The sequence below is a fragment of the Molossus molossus genome, unplaced genomic scaffold (assembly GCF_014108415.1).
Source record: "Molossus molossus isolate mMolMol1 unplaced genomic scaffold, mMolMol1.p scaffold_m16_p_8, whole genome shotgun sequence".
In the NCBI taxonomy this organism is placed as follows: domain Eukaryota; kingdom Metazoa; phylum Chordata; class Mammalia; order Chiroptera; family Molossidae; genus Molossus; species Molossus molossus.
This window is the reverse complement of record NW_023425402.1, coordinates 28,737,793-28,752,277: the sequence shown is the minus strand read 5'-3', so window position 1 is coordinate 28,752,277 and position 14,485 is coordinate 28,737,793. Positions and strand designations below refer to the sequence as shown.

Genomic DNA, 14,485 nt, shown 5'->3' with positions numbered 1-14,485 from the left:
TCCCATCTACCTTCGGGAGACTTTCCCTAGTGCTTTTCCAGCCCTTCAGCCGCTCACTCCTCATCCCCATCTTCCCTGCCTTCTTGGACCCGAGCTCCTCTGTTTCACCGGTGCTTTTCCCGCCCTCTTTCCTCTCAGAACCTCAGCTGAAGACCCAGGGCTCCACATAACTGGGCATGCCTAATAACCAGGGAAGGCTTGAGCTGCAAGAAGAAAGCGCTTGCACCTTCTGCGCTCCCCTCCCCTCTGCAGCTGTCTACTGCCAGTCAGGCGATCCGACATGGAGCGCGGCCCAATGAAGGCCTGCGGCCTTCGCGAGGGCCCCGCCTCTCATGGCACCACCACCAATGACTGGTTGGCGGAGGTGGGACGCGTCCTGTTCCCGCCTCTCCAGTTAAGGCTGCTCGGGTGAGCGGGGCTCGGCGAGCGAGGGACGACGGAAGGGACCGGCAGGTGTGGGCGCTGGGCTGCGCAGCCCGACGGCGGGAGTCGCAGGTGCTCGGTGCATGGGCCAGTGAGGACGCGCGGAGATCCCCTCGCCGCGGGAGGCGGAGCAGCGCGGGAGCCAGGCTCTGCCCGGCGACCCTGCGTCTGAGCGAGCGGAACCCAGCGCTTCGCCGGTGGACTGTCCGAAGTCCGCGCTATGGAAGAGGAGAAATATTTGCCTGAGCTGATGGCAGAGAAAGATAGCCTGGATCCATCTTTTGTGCATGCATCGCGCCTTTTGGCGGAAGGTAGGACTTATCCCCGCAGATGGGCACAAATCATAAGCTGCCCATCTCACCGGCGGCTTGGTTAGGAGAGTGAAGTTGGGGAGAGACGCCTGTCTCCTTCGCAGAAACTGTCCGCCTGGAGATGCTCCTGTCAGAGCTCCGGCGGACGGAGCCTGTTCTCTGGGCGGGCAGCAATGCTCCTTCTCCTCTATGTCTTAATTTAGGGGAAGAGCAAAGCTAGGAGATCTGATGGCAGTGGTGATGTGACCTGTTAGGATCATTGATAGAGAAACCATAAAGTGTATCGCGGTTTACAGGGATATTTTCACTTCGCAGAGGGGAGGGAAATCAGTTTGGAAGTAAATAGTGATCAATATAATGTTCTAAGAGCTTCTTGCTACATGTAAGCATTCATTTCTTTTTTATTTTTATTTTTGCTGCATTTGGGAAGTGATGGTGGTACCCTTTAGTCTAATTACAGTCTTTCCTATGGAAAGTCTTAGAATTGACCCTGATTAAACTATGCATGTACGATGCATGTTCTTCTATGTTTGTGAATGTGGTACAGGCTGAAGTGGTTATCAGTTTATTTGAAGTGTGATAATTGCTTTACTCTGCGAGTTACTGGTCCCTGGAAACACTCCACAATTGATCAACTGCTTCACCAAGTGTGCATTTTCTTTTGTGTACCTGTAATGCTAAAGGAGATTTCATTCCCAGAGGAACATATATGTCTTGTCTTTTGCATGGCTTTGAAAGGTTGTCTAAACACACAACACACATATAAACTTTATGATAAGAATATTAACCAAATTACTCAATTTATCTTGAAATAATGCCATCTTACTGCTAAAGATGCAATATCTGTAGTAATCTACACATGCCTTTTAAAAAACAACTTCAGATTATTTTGATGAGTGCTTCATTAATAATGAAGTGCTTCATTATCAAATTGACTACAATGCAGTTTTGTAGCTGAGGTTGTTATGGACTTACCTATAGCAAAACTGAAAGTGACAACTTCGTCTTCTTCACTCCTTAAGCATTAAAAGAACTATTTTTTGAGACTTGGTTGTACATGGAAGGAAAAATTCTGATCCTCCATGTGTGATTCAAATAGGCATTAGGTTTATTTAAATATTTTATTGCTGGATTATTATTTGTAATAACAATATAATGTAATGTTGTTTTTTTTTCATTTTTGAATACTAAACAATTAAGAAAATATTTGTAATCAAAATATTGAACTTGTGAAACAACTAAACTGTTCCTCAAGAAACAAGTTGGTTTTGTAGATGATTTTGGAAGGTAAAATGCAATTATGCTTACTACTTTCTTGGTTACTGAATTTAAAAAATAGAAATTAAAGTTTAAAAGTAAAGTCAATTAAAACAGGTAAACTATCTGCTTTATTAAATACAAAGATAAGTACATAAAATAATGAGTATTGAAAATTAATGGACTATTAAATGCTTGGGATTATTCAAAATAATTAAAAATGCAACTGAGCATTCAAAATTGTTTACTTCAATGTGTTTTGCAGAAGTGTCTTCATTTAGCTGATATTATCTTTAAAATGGAAAAAAAAAAAAAAACAACTACAAAAACAAAAACCACAATTACAAATTGATCATTTTCAGTGACCTGCTCATGGGTGTTCTCTTTGGGACAGAAGGCTCAATGATTAATTCATCTTTCACTAATGAGAGTTAGTCAGTGTACTTTTGAAAACTACCAGGCTAAGGAAATGCATGTGAAAATCCCTTAACAGAATGCAAAGTATTCCTTGGCAAGTCTATGCACCTGATTCCTTAACATTTATCTTTCCCAGGAAGTTGATTTCTTGATACTTAGGAACATGTTCAGATGTTCCTTGTAATTTAATTTTTTCCCAGTAGGGGGAAGTATGTCCTGCTTTTGTAAAGCCTTAGGAGGAAAAGCTCCTAAACACAGAGAAAAGCATCTAAGTAAGAAACAAAGAGAGATGTCTAAATTTTAGAGAATCATAATCAGGAAAAGAAAATACAATAGGTGATGATAATAATCTTGGAGTTTATAAAGAGATACCCAAAAAGATGTATAAGGTTTAAATTAGTTGCCTAGTTGTAACTGAGGATCTTTATATAGGCTTATTAAAAAGTATAAGGAGAATGTGCTTTGGAATCTTTAATAAATCTTAATGTACACTTTATATTATAGATCTTTCATTGTCTTTTCAAAGGCTGTTTGCCAAGATTTCCAGGTTTTGGTTTAGATCTATATAGGAGAGTATTGTTGAGATGATTTTATTTCTTATATCTGGAAATGCACTGATTGAAGGCAGCTACTATAAATAAACCTGACATAGATATTCATTTGGAAGGAAGGTGCACACTGAAGTACATTTCAGTCAGTACTGTGCAGACAGTTTCAAGACTGAGTGAGTAATAAAAATGATCCAGATGATTCAGCTTCGGAATGATTTTTCCGGAAGCTAATATCTATAAGGGTAGTGATATAAACCAATGAGCTTTCACAATGATTTATTTTGCTGTTTTGATTGGTGATGGATGCAAATTAGTGCTCGATATTGACTGCTTTGTTTAGAATTGAAGGCCATAGAGTTTAAAGTATTAGACTTTTAGTTATTTTGTCATTTTTGTTGTGGTTTGTTTTATTTCACTTGTTTCTGCTGTCTGTTTTCAGTACAAATGATTCTGAGAAAGCTAATGGAAGAGCCTAAACATTTTATGTATTTGTTACTTGGAGAAGATCTTGAATAATATGGTTTGAAGAATTTTTATAATTTGATTAATTAAAATAATTATTTTCCTGTGATTATATTATTTAATTATCCATTTGTTATGGAAGGTGCTTTCGAATATGATGAAACAGCAAACTCAGCATGATCCTTAAAGTTCTACTCAGCCTCTGCCCTGGCCAGTTTGGCTCAGTGATTGGAGCTTCGGCCCATGGACCGGAGAGTCCGGGTTTGGTTCCTGCTGGGGGAGCATACCTCGGTTGTTGTTTGTCCCTGCCCCTGTTGGGGTCCTGTGGGTGGCAGCCACTCAATGTGTCTCTCTTGTGTCGGTGTTTCTCTCTCTCTCTTTCCCCCTTCTCTCCTGCTCTATCTGAGGATAAAGGCAAGCATGTCTTCTGGTGAGGATAAAATCTATCTATCTATCTATCATCTATCTGAAAAGTTCTACTCAGCTTCTGAATTTGCTTGCCAGATGAAATTACATGAGGTTATTTATATCTGCTACTTCTGGGAAGTGCACTAAACTGTGAATCCAGATACCTGGGTTTTAATTCTACTTTTGCTTAAACTGAATCTTGATAGACTTCCCTTCCCTGGGTCCAGTTTTCTTGTCTCTCAAATTAAGGAGTTGGACTAGATGATCTATATGTATCTTTGTAATTCTAATTAAGTCTGGGACTATTGCTGATGCAAAGGAATGGTGTTTTTGCATTCAGAATACCAAAATCAATGGTTGAACATTTTTGAAACTTTTTTTTATTCCTTCCTAGTTTAATGATTAATGATACATTTATTGCACTATAATGTAATTTGAGACATATACATTATTTTGGGCACTGGAGACAGATTTATGCTCTTAAGTCTATTGAACTATTATGAAGGCTTGGGGCTAAAAATGTATATACGTGGAAATATTCTTGTTTGCAGTCAAGCGTACCTGTCTGCTGACAGACATAGATCTGTTCAGATTCATAGATTCAATGATGGTGATTCCATACTGTTAGGAGGATTAATAAGTTCTTATCCAATTGACAGTGTTTTGCCAAGACTTCCTAACCTAACTTCTTCACAAATATTGGTATATTCACCATTTATTTGGTTGACTCTAATATTGCCAAATATACCAACAGTTCCAAATGGCTTTTTAAAAAAACTCTAGGGCTGTTTTGAAATTTCAGTGAAAAGCTTGACCATCTATCTAGATTGGCCTTTGTACTGCCTATATAGATGAGATTTTAAAACTATAAGAGAAATGAGGATTAACGTTTATTTCAAATACTTATTGGTAGTTACTTAACTATATTTAGAATCTCGATAAGAATTATTTTTTTATTTTATTTTGATTGTGTTCCTTAAAGTATTTTCAATAAAGCATGGTGAGTTCTTAAGTGAAGGAAAGGTATTGGTATAATGTCTAAAGTCAGCTTCTAATAGAAAAATAATATTCATGTGGATTTTCCTTTGATTAAAATAATCTCTTTTTTCTTCCTCAATATCTTTGGGATAATCTTATCTATGTTTCTTAAAGAAAAAAAATTGACAAAAAAAAAAACTAAATTTGTGGCTCAACTTTGATCTACAATTAAAACACATTGATGATATCATAGAAAATTCTGTTTAAGCAAACAGTACACTCAGGATAGGGTGATAATACTTCTGTCTACTGTGAAATTGCCTCTCTGATTCTCAGTTTCCTTATCTGTAAAATAGGAAAAGTTATATCCACCAGGCCCGGTTCTTTTCAGTTAAAAAATGCTGTTTGTGACAACATAGGCAGTATTTTATACAACTATAAATAGAATTTATTATTCAACTATAAAAAAAAAGTCTAAGTAGAAATTATACAAATACAAGATAATGCTTTCAAGATTTCCCTTAACATGTTAATGGCATTGTGAACTTGACCTCAGCTTAAAGCTTGATTTTATAAGAAAACAAACACTGCTTTAGTTTTGAATTAACTGCTGAGTGAAATTTGAACTCATAAACCAAACTGTGAAATAAATGCACAATGATTCCAATGAGGGATTTTAAATATTATGTTCCTTTAGTCAATGGTTACTTGTCAGTGTTTCACTTGAGCTTGATTAACTCTGGTCCTGTGTCTTTAAGGGTAATTCCCAATCTCCCCAGGCCTCTTCATAAACCATATGTCCTTCTGTCCTGGCAGCTGATTTCATCCAATTTTCTTGAGGGCAATGGATACATATTTTCTGATGTTCTTCAGCCTTCTACCATCTAAAAATGTCCATACTCCTTCCTCATGTCTTCCATTCCAGAAGATGAGATGTTTCTTTTTTGTTCAAGGCTGACTTGTTCATCCATATTCTTAAACCCAATGCACATCCTCTCTTCTAGGCTTGTTCTGTAGTTATAACCTTTCTTTGGTATCTCCAACTTCTTCCTCCCTGTCCACTCTTTCCTTGTAGCAGCCTATAAACATGACCAAGTCTGAATAACTTAAAAACAAGTAGAATTCTTGTTTCACCTACCAAAAGAAATAAAAATATATTTCTTGACATTTATCCTCCCTCATTTCCTTCAACTTTTTGATAATATTAGTCTGTACTAAGCTGCCTCACTTTTCAGTTTACCTCTTCAAAACTCATGGTAAAACAGGTGGTCCTAGTGACAGAATCATCTCTTAATTGCCAAATCTAATAAAAATGGTCTGACCTCTCATCAGGCCTCTTGGCTGCATTTTCCACTGTTGGTCTTTTTCCAATTTTTTGGCTTTTCCCTTGGCTTCCAAACACGGCGACACTGTTGATTTTACTTGTCTCAGTTTCTACCCTCACTGTCTTCCATCTCTCTCCTCCCTGCCTGTAAACACAGTTGCTATCAGAGGGATTCATATTCTCTTTGAGCAGGTCACCTCAATGTCAGCAGAGAGAGAAGGGGCACCACCTTGATACCTCCCGGTGAAGGTGAAAGTCCAGTCTCCCCACCAGGTATCTATTGACACACTCTTGCCAGGAGAAGGAGGAGCACATTGTTTCCCTCCCTACATGGCTTCTAGAGACACCCGTAGGAGTGGGAGACCTTATTTCTCTGGGGCATGCTGAAAGTTCAAGCAGGAGTAAGACTTCTGGTAACCCCCAGCTTGGAGGAGAAGGGTGACTTGTTACTGTTCGTAGGGGTGGAAGTCCAGGATCTCCACATGGCCTCCATTGACACTGTAGGAGGCCTCCTTACCATGGGTGGAAATAAAATCTCTATTCCCCATTCAATGTTTTCTGATTCCATCTCGAGGGGAAAAGGGTGCCTCTTAATACTGGGTGAGATCGGAAGTCCAGGCTCCCTATTTAACCTTTCTTGAGAGGAGTGAGCATGAGACACTTTGTGTTTTGTTTTATTTTTTCCTCTGTTGTTCAGCTGGAGAAAGATGTTTGTTGCTAAATGTTTTCTGTTTTGCTGGGTTGCCCTTTTTCTAGTCCTTTGGCCAGAGAGAGCAGATTTTCCTTGAGGCATTTGTTTATTTTGTCTGCTTCTATTGATGTTTATGAATTGCCAGGTTTTCCAGGACCCGCTTTGGAATACAGGCGGCACAAGAAACACTAGGGAAACCATTGCCATGCCATTCCTGGGTCTCGCGGGACCCAGTCAGCGCAAGTCCAGTCCATGCTTTATTGGTATCTAATATCTCACCCCCATTTATTTGTGTGTCTTAATGTATTTCTGTGCCTCTATTTGTTTCCTTATGACTTATTTCCTTATTTTCCTGTGAATGTATGCTAGGCCTTGTACGTTAATATTTCATTCACAAGTTATATAAGAATGAGCATACTAGGGTAAATCCATGTGAATAACGGGACACCTGTTTTTCACTTGCTCTATCTAATTTCAAAGAGATTTTGTGACATGGTACCTGAGGGCAGGAACAAAGTGAGGTCTGATCATTATTTCCAGTTTCTGTTTAAGTTTACAATCTGGATTGAAGCTCTTTGTTCCCACAGGAGCTGCAGAAGGGAAGGGAGTTTTACAGGTGGGTTTTAGAAAGCCTGGGAAATAAGTCTATAGTATGACCAGCTTTCCTTATGCCCATATCTGTTTGAACGCTTGATTTAATTTTTTTCTGAACACATAAGAAATGTATCTTAATTGGAATTATATTCTAATGCCAGTTTGTTTTTAAACCCATAGCAATGTAAGATTGAATGTATTCATACATTGAATGTGATCTTCTTTTCTCACACACACACAAAAAAAAGGTGAATTTCAATAAAATAAGTATGGTGTGGAAATAGATATTTTTAAAAAATGTTACTGGGTCATAGCTGATCTCCCAAGTTAATCTTAGCAAATACCCATAGTGTATGACTTCTTCATTTTCTCAAGTGGAGAGTCCTGAAATGATTGATGTTTTATTTGTCTAAAACTTGAAAACTCATAGCCAAGCACCCTGTTGCTCAGTCATTATTAACTATTGTTGGAAACAAGTTATTTGTAACATATACTCTATGGCTTACCTTTGCCTCATGAACCCTGTTTTCAAAAAGACTTTGTTGTAGAGAGAGACAATAAACATTCAATGCCTGAATGAAAACATTTTGGGTCATTTACTATATGTACCCCTATAGTCTAGCTACAGTTTGGGGGATAAATTTCAGTGGGCTAGAACTCTACTGTATTTGACTGTGACATGCATGCCCTTGAATGTGTCTTGGTAACACATGTGTAATATGTTATTGGTATGTGAAGAGGTATCAGCTATTTTATTTATTAGTTTTTAAATAATTGGTGATTTGACAGTATGCATAAGATATAAAAGTGCATGGGAAGATCTGCTAGATTTTCTATACCAATGATTTCCTGGGAATTCAGAAGAGGTCATGGCAATCATAGATTCTTCATCATCATCGTCATTGTCATTGCTGTCAACATTAATTGGGAGATTACTCTTGGTCAGGCACTGTGCTAGATACTTTGCATACATTACCACACTGAATCCACCCTCCAGTCCAATGAGATCATTATTAGCATTATCTTTGTTTGACAAATGAGAAAGTTAACAATTGAAGAAGTTAATTTGTTTCAAGTCACAGAGCAAATGAATTATAAAGCTGAAACCCAGCTTTCTCACCCAGAGAATTGAGTTAAGGATTTATTGAGACAGCTTAACTTTCTGTATGTCTTATATTTACTATTGTTTCTAAGGGAGTTGTTGGGTGACGAAGTAGCAAGGGACATTTCAGGCTTTTTGGGTTTTGGGATCCCAAAAGGGATTGGAGAACTTTGTGTGATTTGCTGAGGCATCTTTCTTCCCATGTTTTTTAGAGACCTGCTTACATTTGCTGGATCTTTCTAGGAAGGAAGGACAACTACAGGTCCTCTCTTATGTCTTGAGGCAGTGTTGGTTTTGTTTAAAACCTGGAAGTGAGCAGATTTCACATGTGGTCAGAAATAGAGAACTCGACAACATGGCTTGATTTAAATGTCATCTACAGGTTCTGAGGTTTTAGGATTTAATAACTTTGAAACAGATTGTTCAGCATTATTATACCACTATCAGAAATAGCACAATTGATGCCATTTCCTTTAAAACATTAAAAATTAGATTTTACTTTTCTAATAGAAAAGCAGAATGAATGTGTTTTCTCTAGAGTGTAAATATATTTTGCAGGTTCATAAAATTGTATATCAGAAAACGATGCATCCTGACTACAACTCAGGAGATGGAGCCTCTATGGCAGGAATTCAGTGAAGATGATGAAGGAAAAAAATTTTGTTAACTTAGAGAAGAAAGGGATGACTAAAGTAATAGACACTTTAATTGAACATGCATTCTGTCTCAAGTCCTTATATATAAAAAGGCAGCTAATGTATCTATTTTATGGGGGGAGGGAGAAGCAAATTAGAGGGTATCGTAATCAATTTGAATTTATTATTTCTTTTAACATCCCCCATTATTTTTTAATTTTCCCGTCACCATTTATCCCTTCCTCCGCATGCCCTCTTCCACCTCTACCCAACCCTCAAATTAGGTGTTAGGTAAAGCTCCAATTATAATGTGAAAGAGTGTCAAAAAGCAACCATTAAACATTGAAACATTAAAAAATATTAAAGAATATTACTTGTTTAAGGAAATACCAAGATCTTTCTTTGAAAAAGCTTTTAGAAGAGTTAAATACCTGCTACCACAGAATCTATTGTTTCTTTTAAAGTAAATTTCTTCAGGAAATTTAAGGAATACTTTTTAGAAATTTAATTTGTATGCAGCACTATACTCATTGTATAATAGAATACAGTAGATGGCTGAATGCATAATAGAGTACATTTCTTATTATTTGTTTAGGCATGTAAATGTTTTAAATGGAGAAATTTTAGTGATTGTTATTTTGAATTAAAGAACATCCATGCCTCCATAGAGTTTCAGGATTTTCTTTTTGGAAGGCAGAAGCTATATCCTCTAAGATCTGATAGAAGAGGGGACCTTTAAGGAATTGTTGAAAATGAAAGAACATTTGGTGTGCTGAAGGCAGATGGCATTTTATTAAATGATATTGTTTAGGAATGGACTTCAGGATGATAGATGGCTATGCATTAAGCTAGTATTCTGAAATTAGAGCATGATTGGAAATTATGTCATATCCATATAAGGAAAATCTGGTAGAATAAAAGCAGTATGATAATTAAAAGCCATTTAATGGAATTATATGTAATGATAAGTATTTCAAGTGAGTTACAATAAGCCAAATAGTTTCTCTTTGAGTAAAATGAGTAGAATGTGTGTGTGTTTCTGTTTGTGCGCGCACGCGCGCGTGTGTGTGTGTGTGTGTTAAGCATATGCTAGACATGATAGTCAATGAGAAACAGTACAGACTTGGTCCAGCTGGTTCTTAATATCTGTGCTCTGTATTACTGAGACTTACATTTTGGTTGAGGGGGGAAAGAAGTTACAGTCAAATAAGCTTGAATCTGCAAAATGTAATAAAAAAAAACTGATGATTTTTAGGAGGCCCAGCTAAGGCACCTAAAAAAGTCTACAGAGATCATGGAAAGCTTCAGTTGGAACGGTCATGTTAGTTGAGATTGAACAAATAAGTGGTATATGGCTAGGATTTAGTGAAAAGGGGGCTATAATTGAGGGTAATTATATGTGACTGCAGCAAACAACATCTCTAAAACCTGAAAAGAAAAATAATATTTATTTAAATAGGTAGAAGTTGAGTATGATATTGTGATTTATAATAAGACATATATATTTGATCTTTTTTCCTGTTTCTGGCACAGAACACCTAAAACTCTTGGAATTTCCTAAGTGCTGAGAGCTACAAGGTGTCTTTTTTTATGTTAATGAGGTGGCTTTTGTACCTCACCTAAATAAGGGCTGGTTGCCAGGAGAGCCAGCCATGGGATTAGAGGGTTGTGATTTTTAGTCCCACTCACCTAACCTCCAGGATGGGCAGAAGGGTGGAGGTTGAATCAGCTGCCAAAAGACCAAATGATATAACCAAGCATGCCTATGTAATGAAGAACCCTATAAAAACTCAAGAGGACTGGGTTCAGAGATCTTCCCATTGGTGGGACCCATGAAGATTTGGGAAAAGTTGAAAGCTCAGAGCATGGCAGCCTCCCTGTCTCCATGCATCTCTTTCATCTGGGTGTTCCTGAGATACATTCTTTGTAATAAATTGGTAATCTAATTAGTAAGATGTTTCCGTGTGTTCTATGAAACCCTAGGAGGAGGTCATGGGACCTCTGGTTTATAGCCAGTTGGTTAAAAGTACCAGTAACAAGTTGGACTTACAACTGGTCTCTGAAGTGCAGAGAAAGTGTTGTTAGTACCTCCAGTTTATAGTGGGTCAGTCTGAAGTATAGATGGCAACTTTGGCTTGTAAATGACTTCTAAAGTGGGGCATTAGAGCAGGCTTGTAGCACTGAATCCTTAACCTGTGGAATCTTATGCTGTCTCTGGGTAGGTAGAATCAGAATTCAGTTGACTTCTTGAACAGCCTGCTAGTGTCCGAGAATTGCTTGGTATTGTTTAGGACCTCCCTCACACCATGTTGGATTGGGTACAGGAACCCAAAAGATTAAGTGTGTTTGAAAAATACAGTAAAAGAGACAGCATAAAAAATAAGTGGGTCTAAAGAGAATGGTTGATATTTATCAGACATATCTTGTCAACTGTGTTAAAAAGTTTGAACTTTATGCCAAAAGCAGTGGTAAATCATTGAAAGGTTTTAAAAAGGGGGAAGTGTGATATCAGAATTTTATTTAAAGCATAATGTGGCTGCAATGTTGGGAAAGAATTTGACAGATAATAAGACATGGGCAGACCATCAGATAGCCAGCAATCCAGAGGAAGCTTTCTGGAGATTTTAATTTAAATAATGAGAGTGCAGATTGGAAGAAGTGGACAGAGCTAATAGAAATTTAGCAAGTGAAATATAAAGAATCACACTGGATAGAGAGGATGGAAAAATAAAGGGTAGTAAAGACTGTTGTCTAGAATGCTTTTGGTAATTGGTTTAATGGTGGTGTCAGTTACTGAGACAAGAATTAAAAGGAGGTTAATGCTGAGTTCAGTTGGATATATATTGAAAGTCATTTGGGGTGTTGAGTAAAAAAGGCAAGTGGACAGTTGGGTCTGGAAAAAGGTCTGTGCTACAGGTAATTGTTTAGGTTTCATTAGCATGCAGGTGATAATTGACCTTGGGAGAAGAGGAGTTCACCCAGCGAGAGCACATGGAGAGCAATGGGATGATTTAGGATAAAACCCTGAGGAACATCAGCATTTAGGGGAAAAGACAGAAGAAAAGTAGTCTGCAAAGATGGCTAAAAGGAATTTCCTAGAATGTAGGTAGGAAAGATAAAGAATGTTCAATGTCAAGTAAATAGAATATTTGAAAAATGAAGGACTTGGTTAATATTTTCAAGTGCTGCAGATAGGCCAAGTGAGACAAAGATTAAAAATGTGTAATGGATTTGTCAATAAAGATGAAATTGAGAGAAGAGTTAGAGAAAACCACAAGTTTTGTTAGGTTGAATAGTGAAGAGCAAGACCAAGAGAATGAGTTTGGAAAACTCTTTCAAGAACTTGGACTTTGTAGAGGAGGAGAGCTAGGCATATATAATTTGTTGAACAGTATGAAATTGATAATATTTAATCATTTTGATCCCAAAACACTGCAATTTTGTATGGTTTAACCTTAGAAAGGGTCATAGAATGAGAGAGTCAAAGTGTAGTGGTTAACAGAATAGAATTAGACTCTCAAGATTCTAATTTTGATCCTGTAATTAAAGTTCTGTATTATTTTGGGTGAGTTACTTCTCTGTATAGTTGTCCCTTGTTTATCGCGGTTAATCCATTCCAGACTCTAGTGGTTGCACCTGGTGTTGAAGGATTCCTGGGGTGTTTGAATACATAGGCCTACAGTCCATACATACAGTAATTTTAATTTTAATTCTAATATAGGGGTGTATAATGTGTATAATTGACTCAGACAACTGAATATGCGCTGTATCATTTTCACTGTCTTGATCAACTTTTTAATGAATATATTTAAAAACACTGCGACAGAGTGAAGCTGTGAAAGTCGAAGTGCAAAGTGGCGAGGAAGGACTGTTATTCCTCTTTTCCTTATGTGTAACATTAGGACACTATTAGTCCCAAGCTAACAAGATAATGACAGCTACATATTGTTTCATTTACCCATTTTCAATTAAAGCACGGTGTCTAGACCATGCCATCATCTCTGCTCTCCATTTTCACCGCTTGCTAACTTTCATTGACCCTCCTTATCTCATATCATAAAATTATAAAATAAATCCCTACTGTCCTTCTAGTACTGTCTTTGAACTTCACAGTGTTTCCTTGTCCCGAATCCATTGTATGCACCTACTTCTTTCTTTGATAGTTCTTAGGGATTTGTTGGCACATATGACCTTGTTGACCATTGCCACCTTCTTGATACATTTTTCTCCTTAAATTTGTGATTCTGCAGTCAGTATAGAAGTTTTTACCTCCTTGATTCTGACCGGTGAATCTATGATCCACAGTGAGAATGAGATCGGTGCCTGAAACTGTTGTACACTAGATCCTAAAGCTTATAGTATAACCATTCCTTCATACTAAGTAACAATATTGTGTGAAAAGATATATGTATTATCTTTCATAGGTTTGTTTCAGGCCTGGAAGAAATATTGATTGTTGAACCTGAAAGAAGACATGCTTTTGTAAAATTTTAATTATATATTTTAAGGTTGAACATTGTTCTATGAAATTGTGTGTGTGTGTGTGTGTGTGTGTGTGTGTGTTGTGGTATTTCTTATTCTGGATTATGATAAAACATGTTTGAGAGCTATTGTAACAGTAGAAACAATATGGTAGGTGAAGTCAAAATGCTACTGTTTAAACCCAGATCTGCTACTTGGTTGCTCTGTGACTGTGGGCAAAATTCTAAATCTCTTTGAGCCTTTGTGTTCTTATCTATGAAATATGCTCTAGTCAAATGTCTCATAAATCAATCAAGCATCTCATGAATCTCATGCTAGTGTATGTGCAATATTTATGGCAGAAATCAATGAAGATTCTTTCCTTTACTCCACTTTGGTTTTTTTACACACAAAAAAAAATGAAATGCAGTTTTTCAGTATACAATTTGATGAGTTTTGATAATTGTATAATCTTGCATAAGCAGTACTCTTGGCACCAGAACATTTCCATTAGCATAAATTTTCCTTATAACCCCCTCCCATTAATCTGCATTTCCTCTGGCAACCACTGTTCTGATTTATATCATAGATCACTTTGTTCTTCAACATTATATAAATGGAATAATTGACTATGTACTTTTGCTTCCTCTTACGTTCATTATATATTTTGAAAGTCATGTTGTTGCATTTATCAATAGTTTATTATTGTTTCTCATGCTGAATAGTGTTCCGGTATATAAATATGTCACAATTTGTTTACCCAATTTTTTGTAGATGGACATCTCAGCTGTTTTCAGTGATAGCTTATTATAAATAAGCTGCTATAAATGTTCATGTACAAGACTTTTGTGGACATATGTTCTCTTTATTT

General features: G+C 37.1%; 1 protein-coding gene across 3 annotated transcripts in view; it reads left to right on the top strand.

Moving 5' to 3' along the window:
- The first annotated feature begins 371 nt into the window (after nucleotides 1–371).
- KHDRBS2 (KH RNA binding domain containing, signal transduction associated 2) overlaps nucleotides 372–14,485 on the top strand; it is a 571,685-nt gene continuing 557,571 nt past the window's right edge. The window contains exon 1 of one of the 3 annotated variants that reach the window (XM_036248791.1): nucleotides 372–734. In XM_036248791.1, the coding sequence (XP_036104684.1) occupies nucleotides 644–734 (91 nt within the window). In that variant the 5' untranslated portion in view covers nucleotides 372–643. The remainder of the gene's footprint in view (nucleotides 735–14,485) is intronic. The other 2 variants (XR_004957703.1, XM_036248792.1) reach the window with 2 other exon arrangements.